The sequence below is a fragment of the Littorina saxatilis genome, linkage group LG3 (assembly GCF_037325665.1).
Source record: "Littorina saxatilis isolate snail1 linkage group LG3, US_GU_Lsax_2.0, whole genome shotgun sequence".
NCBI classification, from domain to species: domain Eukaryota; kingdom Metazoa; phylum Mollusca; class Gastropoda; order Littorinimorpha; family Littorinidae; genus Littorina; species Littorina saxatilis.
The window spans coordinates 52,153,235-52,168,052 of record NC_090247.1 but is presented as its reverse complement, the minus strand read 5'-3'; the positions used below and the strand labels follow the sequence as shown (position 1 = coordinate 52,168,052).

The 14,818-nt window shown below is 40.9% G+C and overlaps 2 protein-coding genes across 2 annotated transcripts in view; both read left to right on the top strand.

The window, feature by feature from the left end:
* LOC138962617 (ubiquitin carboxyl-terminal hydrolase 45-like) overlaps positions 1-10,603 on the top strand; it is a 37,459-nt gene extending 26,856 nt beyond the window's left edge. The window contains exons 17-20 of the mRNA XM_070334501.1: positions 1,404-2,345; positions 2,624-2,724; positions 3,138-3,397; positions 3,804-10,603. Of these exons, the coding sequence (XP_070190602.1) occupies positions 1,404-2,345; positions 2,624-2,724; positions 3,138-3,397; positions 3,804-3,990 (1,490 nt within the window). The 3' untranslated portion in view covers positions 3,991-10,603. The remainder of the gene's footprint in view (positions 1-1,403; positions 2,346-2,623; positions 2,725-3,137; positions 3,398-3,803) is intronic.
* A 3,211-nt stretch (positions 10,604-13,814) lies between these two features.
* Positions 13,815-14,818, top strand: part of LOC138961237 (transient receptor potential cation channel subfamily V member 4-like) — a gene marked incomplete in the record, with an annotated part of 7,072 nt that continues 6,068 nt past the window's right edge. The window contains 1 exon segment of the mRNA XM_070332837.1: positions 13,815-14,272. Coding sequence (XP_070188938.1) covers positions 13,904-14,272 — 369 coding nt within the window.

Sequence of the window (14,818 nt, the reverse complement as noted above, 5' to 3'; positions counted from 1 at the left end):
ATCTAAAAGTGATTGCATTCTATTCCTTATCACTTCCTGAATCCAAAAATGTAGATATATGTCAATTGTCATGTTTACTCTGAAAATGTGCTCACAATTAAAGAAAATAGGTTAATTAAGTAGTACGTTTGCATGCTTCGCGGAAACGAGCTTGACCTGGCTCGGTCTTTGGGTATGGCTCGCCAAGACTTACATGTAGTCACGGTTATTACATCTTACTACATAATAAGAAGAAGAAGAAGAAGGGTATTTATAAAGCAGTATGTAAGAAATGTTAAGTCCTTTGTACTGGAAACTTGCATTCTCCCAGTAAGGTCATATATTGTACTACGTTGCAAGCCCCTGGAGCAATTTTTTGATTAGTGCTTTTGTGAACAAGAAACAATTAACAAGTGGCTCTATCCCATCTCCCCCCTCTTTCCCCGTCGCGATATAACCTTCGTGGTTGAAAACGACGTTAAACACCAAATAAAGAAAGAAAGGGTATTTATAGGGCGCAAATCCTAAAATAGTTCTAAGCGCCTGTAGTCTTGGTTAATACATGATTGTAGTCTCGGTGATGACTGGTTTTAGTGTTAATCTTTAAGTTTCAGGCCAACAGTTTGACAAAGAAGTTTGGAAATGTTGTTGACAGTAGTGGATGCATGGTGCTATCCTAAAAGATAGAAATCTTGAACTTTGGTTGATGTTTCTGCAGGCAGTGTTCAGGGGAAATAAGGTCTGAACTGAGGAAGAGTATGTGGGTGTGTGTATGTGTGTAGAGCTACCAACTGCTACACATTCTATGTTTTAAGACCAATTGCTACGCCTATTCCACCAAGCTTGGGACTGCTACACTTAAACAAATAATCACCTAAGCATCACTAATAAAAAAAAATCTAAATTGCTACACTTGAGGCTTCACAAGGGGTGGCAGGTCTGTGTGTGTGTGTGTGTGTGTGTATGTAAAACGTATTTCACCTTTCCGTCACAGCAACGGTGCGGGAGGAGGGGGCAGGGAAGGTTGGAGTAAAATGGATGCACCTTCTAAGCATAAAAAGACGGTAATAATCATCCCTGTGAGGCTCCGAATGAAACATTTTCACATGGTATTTTGTCATCTGAACAAATCATACTTAATACAGCGAATGTCTTTGTTAATTTACTGCATTTAAGGGGGGGGGGGGGGGGGATATAGTGTTTGTTTGGTTGGTTGGTTTTATTTTGTTTTGTTTTGGTGCAGGGATTTTAACATTGGGGATGTATGTTTTATCACATTTGAATCTTACATAGTGAAAATCGGTCGGTCGGAGGGATTAACTCGTACCTGATGCACATAATCCAGAAACAATGAATTTAGGAAATGACTGTAGCGGCAAGCACAATAATATTTATCTTCTCAACTACCCCCTAACTCTTTCCAGACGCTGACGTGGAAGACAACCTAGAGAGCGAGACGTCCAAACTTCAGATCGTAGCAGCCGACTACGACAGCAACCTGACCTCCACCTCAAGACGCCAAGCGCAGAGCAACAACCTCCAGAACAACCACTGCGACAGTGACGGAGACGCTTCCTCTGCCACCGACATGTCCATCAAAGGGGGAACCATCAAGGAGAACCACATTCTGCCCAATACCGGGGAGCTGTCACAGTCGGGCGACTCTCAGCCCGCCTCGCTGGAAAGTGTGAACAACACGGGGATTAAGGAGGAGAGCCGTGACATGGAGAAGCTGGCCAACGGCATCAGCAACTTGGAGCTGGAGACGAAGTCCGAGAACACCCAGGACCCTGCGGAAAGTACTCTGGAAAATTCCATCTTTCAGAAATCTTTGACTCGAGAATCGAATCATGTAGACAAAGGGACGGTTGGGAAAGAGTTGACGAATCACTGTGATGTTAAAGTAGAAAACTGTGTCGGGGATTCACAAGAACCACACCCCTACAACCAGCAGCAAGGTTTGGATGGAGTGAACGATTCTGTGAGAAGGGAAGGGATCAAGGGTTCCATGTTTGAAGCAGGGGACGGAGGAGCTACGGGGTTGGAGAAAGACTTTGGGGAGAAACTCATCCTCAGCGCTGACACCACAACAACCACAGCAGGCGGCGGTGTAGCATTACCCCACAGCGACAAGAACACGTCATTCCCCAACCACAGAGCAGGCAAGCCGCTGAAGGATTTGCATCACGATGCCAAGTACAAGGCTAAGTGCACTCTGGCGCATCGCTACCTACCCTCGTCGAAGGAGTGCTCGGTGATGTCGTGCCTGCACCAGTTCACCGCTGCCGAGTTGCTCACCGGCTCCAATAAGGTGGGCTGCAAAGTGTGTACCAGGATGCGACCCAAGAATGCTTCTTCACACAAAGGTACTTATCACGCCGCGTTAACAGGTGGGGTTTTTCTGTTCATCATATGGGCTTAGGGACTCTGCAAGAGAATAGTTTGTGTAGAGTTTAAAACTTGTTTCTGGTATGCATTGGTATACTTATTGTCCTTGAGGAATTTCTTCAAGGAAATGTTGACTGCTATGACTCTGGTCGTGCTATAATTCAAAAATGATTGATGGTAGCATGCATGTGCTAGGTTTTGGAGTTAGGAAGAAACTAAGTGTAGAAACTAATGAAAGCGTCCCTCTCTTTTTCAGACAAGAAAGGATCTGACACAGTATACTCCAATGCTGCCAAGCAGTTCTTGATACTGATCCCCCCTGCAGTTCTGACTTTGCACCTCAAGCGATTTGAACAGGTGAGTAAGGTTTATCACTATTTGGACTAAATTGCCTCACATCTAAAAAAGAAAAACTAAAAAAAACGCGCTCATATGCGGTCAACACACGTACCGAAAACAAGCAAGCAACAGTAACGGCCTCGGCATTGAAAACATGGATCGGGGATATATAGTGGATAGTAGCAAGATTTTGGACAGGAGCAGAGTAACCGTAAAATTCCGGGATTGGGCGCTGAGTGACGCATTTCGCTTCCGGAAAAATCCGGTATCTGTCCACAAAGAGTTAAACCAAAAGAGAGGAAGCATGTAGGTGAGTATGAGTGAAAGAAGCAAGAGGAATGCAGGAAGGTGGAGGGAGGATAAGAAAGTGTGCGTGGCTTTAGTCCCGTCTTGATGCCAATACCACTAACCAAAGAACATTTTTCACACAGGTGGGCTTCACATCAAGAAAGGTGAACCGGCACGTGGAGTTCCCCCTGGTGCTGGATCTTGCGCCGTACTGCAGCTCGCTGTGTCAGGACGTCAAGAGAGGGCAGCGCAAGGTCTTGTACTCTCTCTACGGGCTGGTGGAGCACAGTGGCCGGCTGCAGGGCGGTCACTACACCGCTTACGTCAAGGTTCGACCCAGCCTCGGACCGCTGACCAACTTCTTGCATTCCCACCCGCCCAACCCCTTGGACTTGTTTCATAGGTGAGTTTTTTGGGAGAAAGAGAGGAGGGGAGGGAGGGTGTGTTTGGGGGAGGGAGTGTGTGTGTTTGTGTGTGGAAGTGACAGACAGACAGAGAGTTTGTGTTAGTATGTTCATTTGTGTGTGTTTAAGTTGCAAGGTATGGTTAACTGATATGTTGCAAAATGCTAAGCCCAGGGGCTTTTCAACTGTTCCTTAAGCTTAAAGTAACTCAGTTATTTGATTGTGATAGTTTTTGCTTATTTTATTCAATCGAGTACTGGACATTTATTTTGGATTATGTATCATCTGAAGAACATCTTCCCACTCTTTTCCCAACTTTCATCTGGTGTTACTGTTTTACAAATGTTTTCGGAGAAAAATCATTTGCATTTTTCAAGTCAACTTTTCCCTGCTTTTGTTTGACAGGTACATGGAACACATTCAGAATGGCCCCAGCATGGCTGAAGAAGACGCAAGCGACGGACATCCAGCAGAAACGCTAGTCCCACCTGGTCGCTGGTTTCACGTGTCGGACAGCAGAATTAACGAGGTCACAGAAACCACGGTGCTCAAAGCACAAGCTTACCTGCTGTTCTACGAGCGTGTGTACTGATGTGGCTGTTCATGTTTGGTGAAGGAAAATGACAGTTAGTTAAAAGGATTTCGGGGGCACAAGTTGGAGCTAATGCAAGAAGTTGTGTTTCTAGTATTCTCTTGTATCTTTGAAAAGTTATGTACAGAATGCTAAAGCTGATGATATTTAGAGAGATTATTTGTGTGTGTTTTAATTGGCCATTGTTGAAGAATGTGAGCGGTCCATTCTTTTTGACACAGTAATATATTTTAGAATCATATCTCTTGGTTTTGAATGAGAAATTACTTAACTTGGATGGATATCTTATTGAGGGCTGGTGTTTTGAATCAGGAATATACTTTTCATGATAAAGTTGCTGATTATAGTATTTGTGTGCACAGAAATGTAGAGTAATTTTTAAGTCAAATTTCTGGTTTGTCATTGTAATTTTTGTCTCTTCTGATTGATGGCATGATAAAGTGCAAATTTGTTTTCATAGTACATGTAGTGGTGCTTTGTCAGAGTACTTAGGAGACGGAAAGGCATAATATTTTGTATTGAAATTGTTAGTTAAGACTCTTTAGAAGTTGACTGGAAATTATATATTGACATATAAATGTACATGGTAACTGGGAAACGCAGCAAGTGCTTTCTTTCCCTCTCTGTGTTTCTCGGTCTGTCTGTGTTTTGCTGTCTGTTCGTCTGTCTCTTTCTATCTGTCTCTCTCTATCTCTGTCTCTGTCTCTCTGCTTCCCCCTCCCCTCCCCCCATTCCCAATATTTGTTTGGTTTGCTTTTGCTTGGGATAATCTCAGATGAAGAGTATGGCACATCAAGGAAGGGAAATGGGTGAGGGAAGGGCGATGGGAGGGGTTGGTTGAAAGGGGGATGGGGAAGTGAAGGAGAGTGAGATTTTGAAAAGGGAGAGAAATGTTCCTATGTGAAATTAAAGTGAAATCTGCTGTTAAAAGATGATGTTCAGAAATAACTCAAGTTTGTATAGGTTGTGCAAGAGGTGCTTTTCCTTGGAAACTTTGAGGCAAGCTACTTGTGACACTGTAGGCCAATCACTAACAAGGGACGTGTCTCCACACGTGCTCGGCAATCTGTTCCATTGAGATTGACATCCCAATGAGAATTAGCTCTGATCTGTGCTCTCTGCACTGTCCCCTTAATGTACCACTCTTTTCGTGAAAAAGTATGCTCATCGGAGCTGACTATCGGTATTGCCCGCATCCCTCAATGCACAGCCTTATGGACCAAGTGTGGAGACACGCTGCTTGTTAGATATTGGCCTACAAAGTTACGTATAGCTTGCCTCAGTGTAGCTTGCCTCACCATAGAAACCCAAGTTATTTTCGGAATTGGTCTATTCACAAACCTTTGTAACAGAATGATAAAAGGAGAAAAAGACAACGAATGAATAAAGCACAAGATTTCCTTTCATGTAAAGATGTTTGTGAGACCAAAAAAAAAAGAAAAGAAAAATTCTTTTGTTGCATGTTTTGATGTTGCTACGGTAAGATGAGTTTTTGATTACGTTCAAATGCTTATTGAAATTGATTGTATTAAAGTGCATGGTTTGGGGAGGATTTGTGTGGTGAACTTGGCTCATCCAGTAGTACCTGTGATGAAAGGACACCCTTGGGACTAGAAATGTCCCTACATTGCAGGTGGCCTGTCGTGACAGGTATACTTTGGTAAAGATAATAAAGGGACAACAGAATGTGTCCTTTAGTGGAAGGTGGCCTGTCATCAAAGGGGCCTTACATCACAGGTACCTCTGGACAGTGGAAAATATCAATACTATTCTGTGATGATGAAATAGCTTACATTAATTTCAGGATGATTTTTCAGGATGATCATTTTTTGTGTCAAACTTCTGTTCTTGAGTGAGATCAGGAGAAGAATGATACAAAAGGAATTCTGAATGTGTTTGCTTGGAAGTTTTACAGATTTAAACAAGAGTTTTTAATAATAGCATTAGTGGCAGCAGAAAGTGTCTTGAAGTGCTTCAGGTGCTTGTCTTATTAGTTCTGTTGAAACATCTTTGTGACTTATCATAGGTGTGTTTTAATGCGGGAACGAATATGTCTGTTAATGTTATTTTAGGAATCCACTTTTCATAATTTTTCTGAGCATATTTTGGAGTGTATTTGCATGTACTGGCTGAAGTCTTAATTAAGAATTTCAGGATGCCACCAAGAAATCTTTTTTTCCAATTAATGTCTTGAATGTTCCTTGTATTAATTACATTGATTTGTTGTATACCATTTAAAATTGTTGATTGCCTAATCTCAGGGTAAATCATCTATAGTTTAAGTTTAAAAAAATCACCTTGTCTTTTATTGCTGTGTTAGTATGTAATGAAATTAAGCTTTTAGTTTAGTGGGAAAATATGAACTCTCAGTAAATTTTAGATTAGAACTTTGAACATGAACATCGTTCTTTTCATATGAGACTTGACTACATCTTCAGGTATATAATTATATCTATGAACCTGTAGGAGTACTTATTTATACTCTTGGACACATTTATACATGTATATATATGCACAGGCAAGCAATAGGCAAAACATTTTAAGGTGTCAATGGGAGGGGGGGGGGGGGTGAGGGTTAACACACGGAATAAAACAGACAACACGACAACAAAATGAAATAAAATAAAATTATTAAACAAATTTACAAAAGAAAAAACATTGGCGCTTTCTCTCTCTCTCATGCAGTCACAGACTCCAAGTCCTTAGACTAGAAAGACCTTCAACAGACTGGATGTTTGTATTCTGTAGATGATTGTAAACATTTACCTGTACCATATACTTTATATTCTTACGTGTGCATTTTAACTCCTGGAAGCTATGTATCATAGCTTAATTACACATGTGAAGTGTGCATCATTCCTATTACCACTTTCTTCTTTTACATTTTCCTGTTTCCGCAAAGATATAGCAAGTGTGTAGATTGCAAACTTCAAACAGGAAAGCTTGATCATAAGGTACAAGTGGGAGTGGGACTTTGGGGTCAGTACAGTGCAACACCCCCCCCCCCCTTTTTTATACCACCAAAACTCAGAGAAATGCAGGTTTTAAAAGGGAGAGAGTCTTCAAATGGAGGACAATTTACAGACCGTATGCACAAAAAGTCTTAAAGTGGGGGCAGTCTTAAATCGGCAGGGGGGGGGGGTCTGAATATGACTGTTTTGTGCTCAATCACTCGTCATACAAAACTGTTTGATATCCCTTGAGTTTTCAAGAACTTTTAACCCTTCGCCTCCTTTACAGAATCTTGCTGCCTCCTGTGCAGCTCCCATGAGATTGAAGTGTGTTCAAGTCGCACCATCTCTCAGAATGAAAGGGGACAGCGATTTTGGTCGGATCATTATGGGATCATTGTGTTAATGTCAGTCAGCAGTGTTTGACTGTTCAGTTTCTCTATAGTCTGATGGAAAATTTGAAATGATAAACAGAGGACATTAACATGAACATGGTCTAGCTGTGAGTTTACATGATGTGATTTTGAGCTTACATGATGTGATTTTGAGCTTACATGATGTGACTTTGAGCTTACATGATGTTAACTGAGCTTACATGATGTGATTTTCAGATGATGTGATTTTGAGCTTACATGATGTGACTTTGAGCTTACATGATGTGATTTTGAGCTTACATGATGTGATTTTGAGCTTACATGATGTGACTGAGGTTACATGATGTGAGTTTGAGCTTACATGATGTGATTTTGAGCTTACATGATGTAAGAAATATGAGTGACGGAAAGACCTGGGCATTTAACCTCCTCATTTGACTTAGCATCCATGCTTACAGAGACCTAGCTTTTGCTCGATAAAATGTTTATACATGTATTCTGCTGTGGCTGTGATTCTGTTTCTAAATTGAATATATATATCAGAGCTTGTGAGTTTTGGTGTGTAATCAGTTACAGTAAGCCTTTTGTTTGGATTAGTTTCATGTGATTTTTTTCTCTTTGTAAATCTGTCCGATGTGAATGCGTGATATATTGTGTAAAAACTTCCATCTCACACGGCATTAATAGGTAACATGCGCCTTGAGTCACCTTGTGTGGTGAGATATGTGCGCGATATAAATCCTCGTAAATAAATAAATAAAAATAAAGTAAAGCATTGGAGGAATGGATAGGGAAAAAGAGAGAGTGTATGCATGTGTAAAAAAGTACACACAGTTAATGACATAAGTAAATGCTCATATTATCAGTTCATGCATGAAAGCCTTTTGTTTGGTTTTTTGTAATATCACTTTTTTCTTTAAGTGTGGCTGTGATACATTGTGTGAGTGAAAGTGGGACAGAGAGTGTATGCAAGTGTTACAAATTACAACAGAGTTTTAAGACTGACATATATATATAAGTGAGCAGGTGTCATCCAACAAGTGTTGGTAATAACAAGAAGGAAACACAGAGGGTCATTTAATTTTTGTATAGTTTTCAATTTGATTAAAACATCTTGTAAATCATTGTAGATCTGCCCTGGGGTTAGATCATCCTTCCAGTAGATGGATTCCGGAAATAACTCTGTCGGGTTTGTATGGGTTTTGAAAGAGTGAATACCCTTGCTTTTAGTGAGGCAAGCTTTCTACACGTGCTCCTTGTCCACGTGTTTCAGACACGCTCCTCGCTAGTGACTGGCCTACAATGTCACGTGGAAAGTTTGACTCACTAAAAGCAAGGGTATTCACTCTTTCACAACCCACACATACTGAACAGAGTTATTTTCGAACATCTATTGTACACATACCAAAAATCCACTATTTGCTTCCTTTTGTGCAGAGTTGGGTTTTTTTTTGCTCAAATAATTTTGCAATGGACAATCTGTGAAATAAATTCACCCAGAAATTCCTGCTCTGCACAGGACGCAGCGAGACTGTTGGTGTTTGCTATGTGACCAAGCAGAAGGATGCTCTGTTTCCATGTAAAAGCCTGGACAGACCTGTGATGTAAAACATAATTGTTTACACTAGGAGGAAGGTACTGTTAACCTGTCATTGCTTGAAAGACATTGCTTCCTTCCAGTGTAAACTGTCCTGTAAATGAACACAGATCTGTCCAAGGTTTTTGATAGGATATCAACATACAGTGAAAAAAAACACCGTTTAAGACCCCTGCCAATTCCTCTTTTATAAGAGCCTCCTTTCTCAGATGTTTTGTTTATGACCTCTGTAATTTGACCTCTATATTTGACCTCTATATTTGACCTCTGTAATTTGACCTCTATATTTGTAATACTCCCTCCCTTTAAAGACCCCTTTTTTGTTTTTTTTTTATTTTTAGGGTTGTACAAGGGGAATTCCTCTGTACTGGTTTTCATGGTGTACAAATTGTTGTACAGTGGCGCCTGCCATGAAAGAACATCCTTTGGGACAAACACAAGTACCCCCCGCGGGTTAGGGGGAAGAATTTACCCGATGCTCACCAGTAAGATGCTCACCAGTAAGAGGCGACTAACGGATTCTGTTTCTCTTTTTACCCTTGTTAAGTGTTTCTTGTATAGAATATAGTCAATTTTTGTAAAGATTTTAGTCAAGCAGTATGTGAGAAATGTTAAGTCCTTTGTTCTGGAAATTTGCATTCTCCCAGTAAGGTAATACATTGTACTACGTTGCAAGCCCCTGGAGCAAATTTTTTATTAGTGCTTTTGTGAACAAGAAACAATTGACAAGTGGCTCTATCCCATCTCCCCCCTTTCCCTGTCACGATATAACCTTCGTGGTTGAAAACGACGTTAAACACCAAATAAAGAAAGAAAGAAAGAAAGACAAACACAAGTGTCCCTTCATTACAGGTGCCCTTTCATGCAAGGTACATTTCGGTGAAGATGATTTTTTATTTTTTTTAATTATTTTTTTTCATGTACCCCCATGGGGTTTCTAGAAATAAAATTTGACTTGACTTGACTTGATAGTCAAAGGGACAAGGTGAGGTGTTCTTTATTGGGAGGTGCCCTCTCACTGGAGGGGCATCATGTTACAGGTATCACTGTATCTGAGAAAAGGAAAATGTGTGAGTGTTAAGTCATTTTTATTTTGTTTTGAAGGGTTAAGCAGGTCAGTAAACTCATGCTACTTTATTTTTGAGAAGAAATATATTACTTTGAAAATCCCAGGTTGAGATCTATGTTCTTTTGTTTATTTTTTCCATTACTTTTTGATTGTTTGTGCATGTGGGGATTTTCTGCAGTAGTTCACATGTTCTCTGCTGTTACACTGAAGCATATCATGTGCCCTTTTTGAAATCTTCAATACAGTACATGTATAACCAATTTCAGTGTGTGTGTTGGTCTTTGTGTGTGCGTGTGTGTGTGTGTGTGTGTGTGTGTACTCATAACTTTTTGGAGAGATATATAAAGAGCTTATTTTTTTTCATTGTCATATGCTATTTAAAGCTTCGCAAATTCATGGTGCGTTTCTTTGAATGTTTTCTGGCTGCAAGAATGCACACACGCCTGCACACTTATAGGATAGTCTTTTGCGGTAAAGAGAAAAATCCCAAGTGAATATTATGTTTAAATGGAATGTACACTTGTCATTGATGATTGAATACATTCTAAAAGCTAATGTCAGTTTTCTTCAATCTTATCTGTATGCACATGCATTCATAAAAATAAACATTTTTTACATCAGAGTTATTGTTTGATATTGATTGTTCGAATGATTGCTTGTGGTTGCTTCTCTTTTGCTTTCACGTTGTGTGTCTGTGTGTGTTGTAATTCACACAGCAGCAAAATAAACCTATGAGGGGGTGTCCTGACCACATACATTATCATGATAAAGGTCTTTTTACATTTAGTCAAGTTTTGACTAAATGTTTTAACATAGAGGGGGAATCGAAACAAGGGTCATGGTGTATGTGTGTGTGTGCGTGCGTGCGTGTGTGTAGAGCGATTCAGACCAAACTACTGGACCGATCTTTATGACATTTTCCAAGAGAGTTCCTGGGATTAATATCCCCGAACGTTTTTTTCGTTTTTTTGATAAATGTCTTTGATGACGTCATATCCGGCTTTTCGTGAAAGTTAAGGCGGAACTGTCACGCTCTCATTTTTCAACCAAATTGGTTGAAATTTTCGTCAAGTAGTCTTCGACGAAGCCCGGACTTCGGTATTGCATTTCAGCTTGGTGGCTTAAAAATTAATTAATGACTTTGGTCATCAAAAATCGGAAAATTGTAAAAAAAAAATTTTTTATAAAACGATTCAAATTTACGATCATCTTATTCTCCATCATTTTCTGATTCCAAAAACATATAAATATGTTATATTTAGATTAAAAACAAGCTCTGAAAATTAAAAATATAAAAATTATGATCAAAATTAAATTGTCGAAATTAATTTAAAAACACTTTCATCTTATTCCTTGTCGGTTCCTGATTCCAAAAACATATATAGATATGATATGTTTGGATTAAAAACACGCTCAGGAAGTTAAAACGAAGAGAGGTACAGAAAAGCGTGCTATCCTTCTCAGCGCAACTACTAAACCGCTCTTCTTGTCAATTTCACTGCCTTTGCCATGAGCGGTGGACTGACGATGCTACGAGTATACGGTCTTGCTGAAAAATTGCATTGCGTTCCGTTTCATTCTGTGAGTTCGACAGCTACTTGACTAAATGTTGTATTTTCGCCTTACGCGACTTGTTTTTGTTGCCAGAAAACAGCATGTCACAAGTAAAACATAAGAGGACCAGTTTGATGGGAAAAAAGTTCGTAATCTCCTAAAGGGATTCGGTAAGGAGGTGTGTAGAGGTATCATTCACTGTCAATCACACACGCACACGCAAGCACGCGCACACAGACACACACTGACATGCACTCACACAAACACACACACACACTGTCACACACACACATAATTATTCACGATAACAATTGACGCACGCCTTCATAAAAAAACTTATCCCCGAGTACGCTAGTACAAGGGTCCAGCAGTGTGTGTCTCGACTTAACAGCTTATTGCTGGGAAACTACTGGGCGCAGCTCGTTCAAAAGTTGATACACTAACTTGATAATAGGTCCGATTGATCGTATTAAAACTTCATAATGTTACCTGGGACCTAAATGCGAAGTAAACCACAAAAAAACGACTTGGCGGCGGGGGGAATTCGCGGAGCCACAGCCAGCCAGGCAGTCTCATAGAACAGTCGAACGCGTCACACATTGACGAGAAATATATAGCGTCATAAAAAGATGACGTCACGGTCAAAAGTCTTTGACGTCTTTTTCTCTCGCGCGGTGTGTGTGTGTGTTCATTTTGTGCACATGTGTTAGTGTTACTGTGTGTGTGTGTGTGTGTGTGCGTGCGCGTGCATGAGTCTGTACTCGTGTGTGTGTGTGTGTGTGTGTGTGTGTGTGTAAGAGAGAGATAGAGAGGAAGAGAGAGAGGGAGTGAGGGATCAGAGTGTGTGTGTGTGTGTGTGTGTGTGTGTGTGTGTGTGTGTGTGTGTGTGTGTGTGTGTGTGTGTGTGTGTGAATGTGTGTGTGTGCATTTTCACTGTGATCAAATTACAAATAAAAGAGAAAGGCCAGTCACCACGCACATCCTCGGCTCGCATGCAATGTATTTATATAGCAAAGGGAATGCCTGTAATTCACACAGATCAATCACTTGGTCTTAAACGTGCACAAGACAAAAACTTTCATACTGGGGGAAGGAGCCAGTCTGAAGAGTACTCGGGTCCAGCGCCAGCGTTTTTTATTCCCCCCCTCTGACATCGGAGTCATCTCAAATGGACACGTATTCAGTTTTTGAACAAGTTCTTTCCCTGACTTTTGAATAATGTATTCGTTTCACAGACGGTAACATTGACTTTCTTTGTATTCGTCCTGTATATTTTTAGTCTCGACGACCGAGATATATTTTACTTTTTGTTCTAGCCATGACGAATACGTCTGATGACGTAATTGTTGACAGAAAACTGTCATTCTACCTTCTATTACGCACACCGTGGTACACATTGTCAGACAAAAATATACAGGACGAATACAAAGAAAGTCAATGTTACCACGGACCTATGTAGGTCCGTGATGTTACCGTCTGTGAAACGAATACATTATTCAAAAGTCAGGGAAAGAACTTGTTCAAAAACTGAATACGTGTCCATTTGAGATGACTCCGATGTCTTGTCTTTCAGCAAAGATGTGTGAACGTGTTCAAATTCGACAACAACAAAATGTGAACGTCGAACATTCTCTGGAAATTTGACAGTTTTGACAACCCTATACGTGATCCTCTGTATCAGGCAAACAAGAAAGTTAGTTTAGATCCTGCGGTACTGGAGACATTTGTCGAAAAAGGAAAATACAAAACCGCTGAAAATGTCCCCTTGTCTTGAAGTTTTCCGGGACGGAAACCCTCACCCCATCATATATATGTGCTGTTTCACAATGAGATTGAGAGGTGTGTAATTTAATCAAAACAGGTGTAAAAAGGGTACACCTGCATGTCTGCTTGCTGTTGATAAACTTGTCGAGAAAACGTCAAAGACCCGTTTCATTTGGATTCGCCAGTCTGTTATACAGGATAAGACCATCCCTCCATTAATTGTTTTAGTAATATTATGTACTTACTCTCAGTGCTCTCTAGCTCTCTCTCTCTCTTTCTCTCTCTCTCTTTCTCTCTCTCTCTCTCTCTCTCTCTCTCTCTCTCTCTCTCTCTCTCTCTCAAGTTGCTCTCACACGCACACATGCGAGCCCGCACGCACGCACACCCCCCACACACACACACACACGGCACACACACACACGTACACACACTTGACACACCAATGACTCTCTATACTTTTCTCCTCTATTTTTTAATAACTCATTTTACTTGAAACGGGACGGTCTCCTCGACAGCTCTGGTTGCGACTAAAACAAAACCCACAACCGAGGAACTTGCATTTTCAGGGTAAGAACAAGCTCACTTTAGCTTAACAACAACCACAATGAATCATAAAAGTTCCATGGACGACGGCGGTGTCGTCAACGATCTGAAAAAAGCCATCCGTTGCCAGGAAAACGACGAAGCCAAAAAACTCATCGAGAGCATCCTGGATTCCAGAATACTGAAAGAAAGTGAGGGCTCCAAAGACATCAGCATTCTGATGTTCGCGGCCATATACTCCATCAGACCTACAGACATCATTATAAAGCTGATCAAGAAATGCCCGCAGCTAGTCACGAAGCAGCGTAAAGACGGCTACAGAGGCCAGACGGTCCTGCACATTCTCATCAACAGGGGGCAGCTCGAGGCGGTGGAGACAGTCTTGAACATGGCTGGGTCGGAGTGCAGCGACTATCTGATGCACGTGCAGGTAAGGGACTGTGTGCGAAGACAATTTGGGTGACGATGATGTTACAACAAACATTATTGATCTCTATGATCTCTCCCTGTCAATCAATCTCTGCCTCAGTCAATCTCTTCCCCATGCCCCTTTTTCTCTCTCACACACACACACACACACACACGCACGCACGCACACACACACACACACACACACACACACACAAGTCGACTTTGCTATAAAAAAAATACTTTACACTGATCATTATTTTTGTGTGTAAAGACTGACAATAATCGATATGCATATTGTGTGTGTGTGTGTGTGTGTGTGTGTGTGTGTGTGTGTGTGTACGTGTGTGTGTGTGTGTGTAGCGTGTGTAGTGTGTAGTGTGTGTGTGTGTGTGTGTGTATGTGGTCACGTTTGTCTATCTGTCTGTCTATCTGACTGTGTAGCTCGCACGCGCATGTTTGTGTTGAAGAATTCGAGTGTGTACATACTTTTGCGCACGTACATGACCGTTCACCTTCTCGAGCGTGCATTCATTTATGTTTCAGTCGAAAGGCAAACATTTCGAAG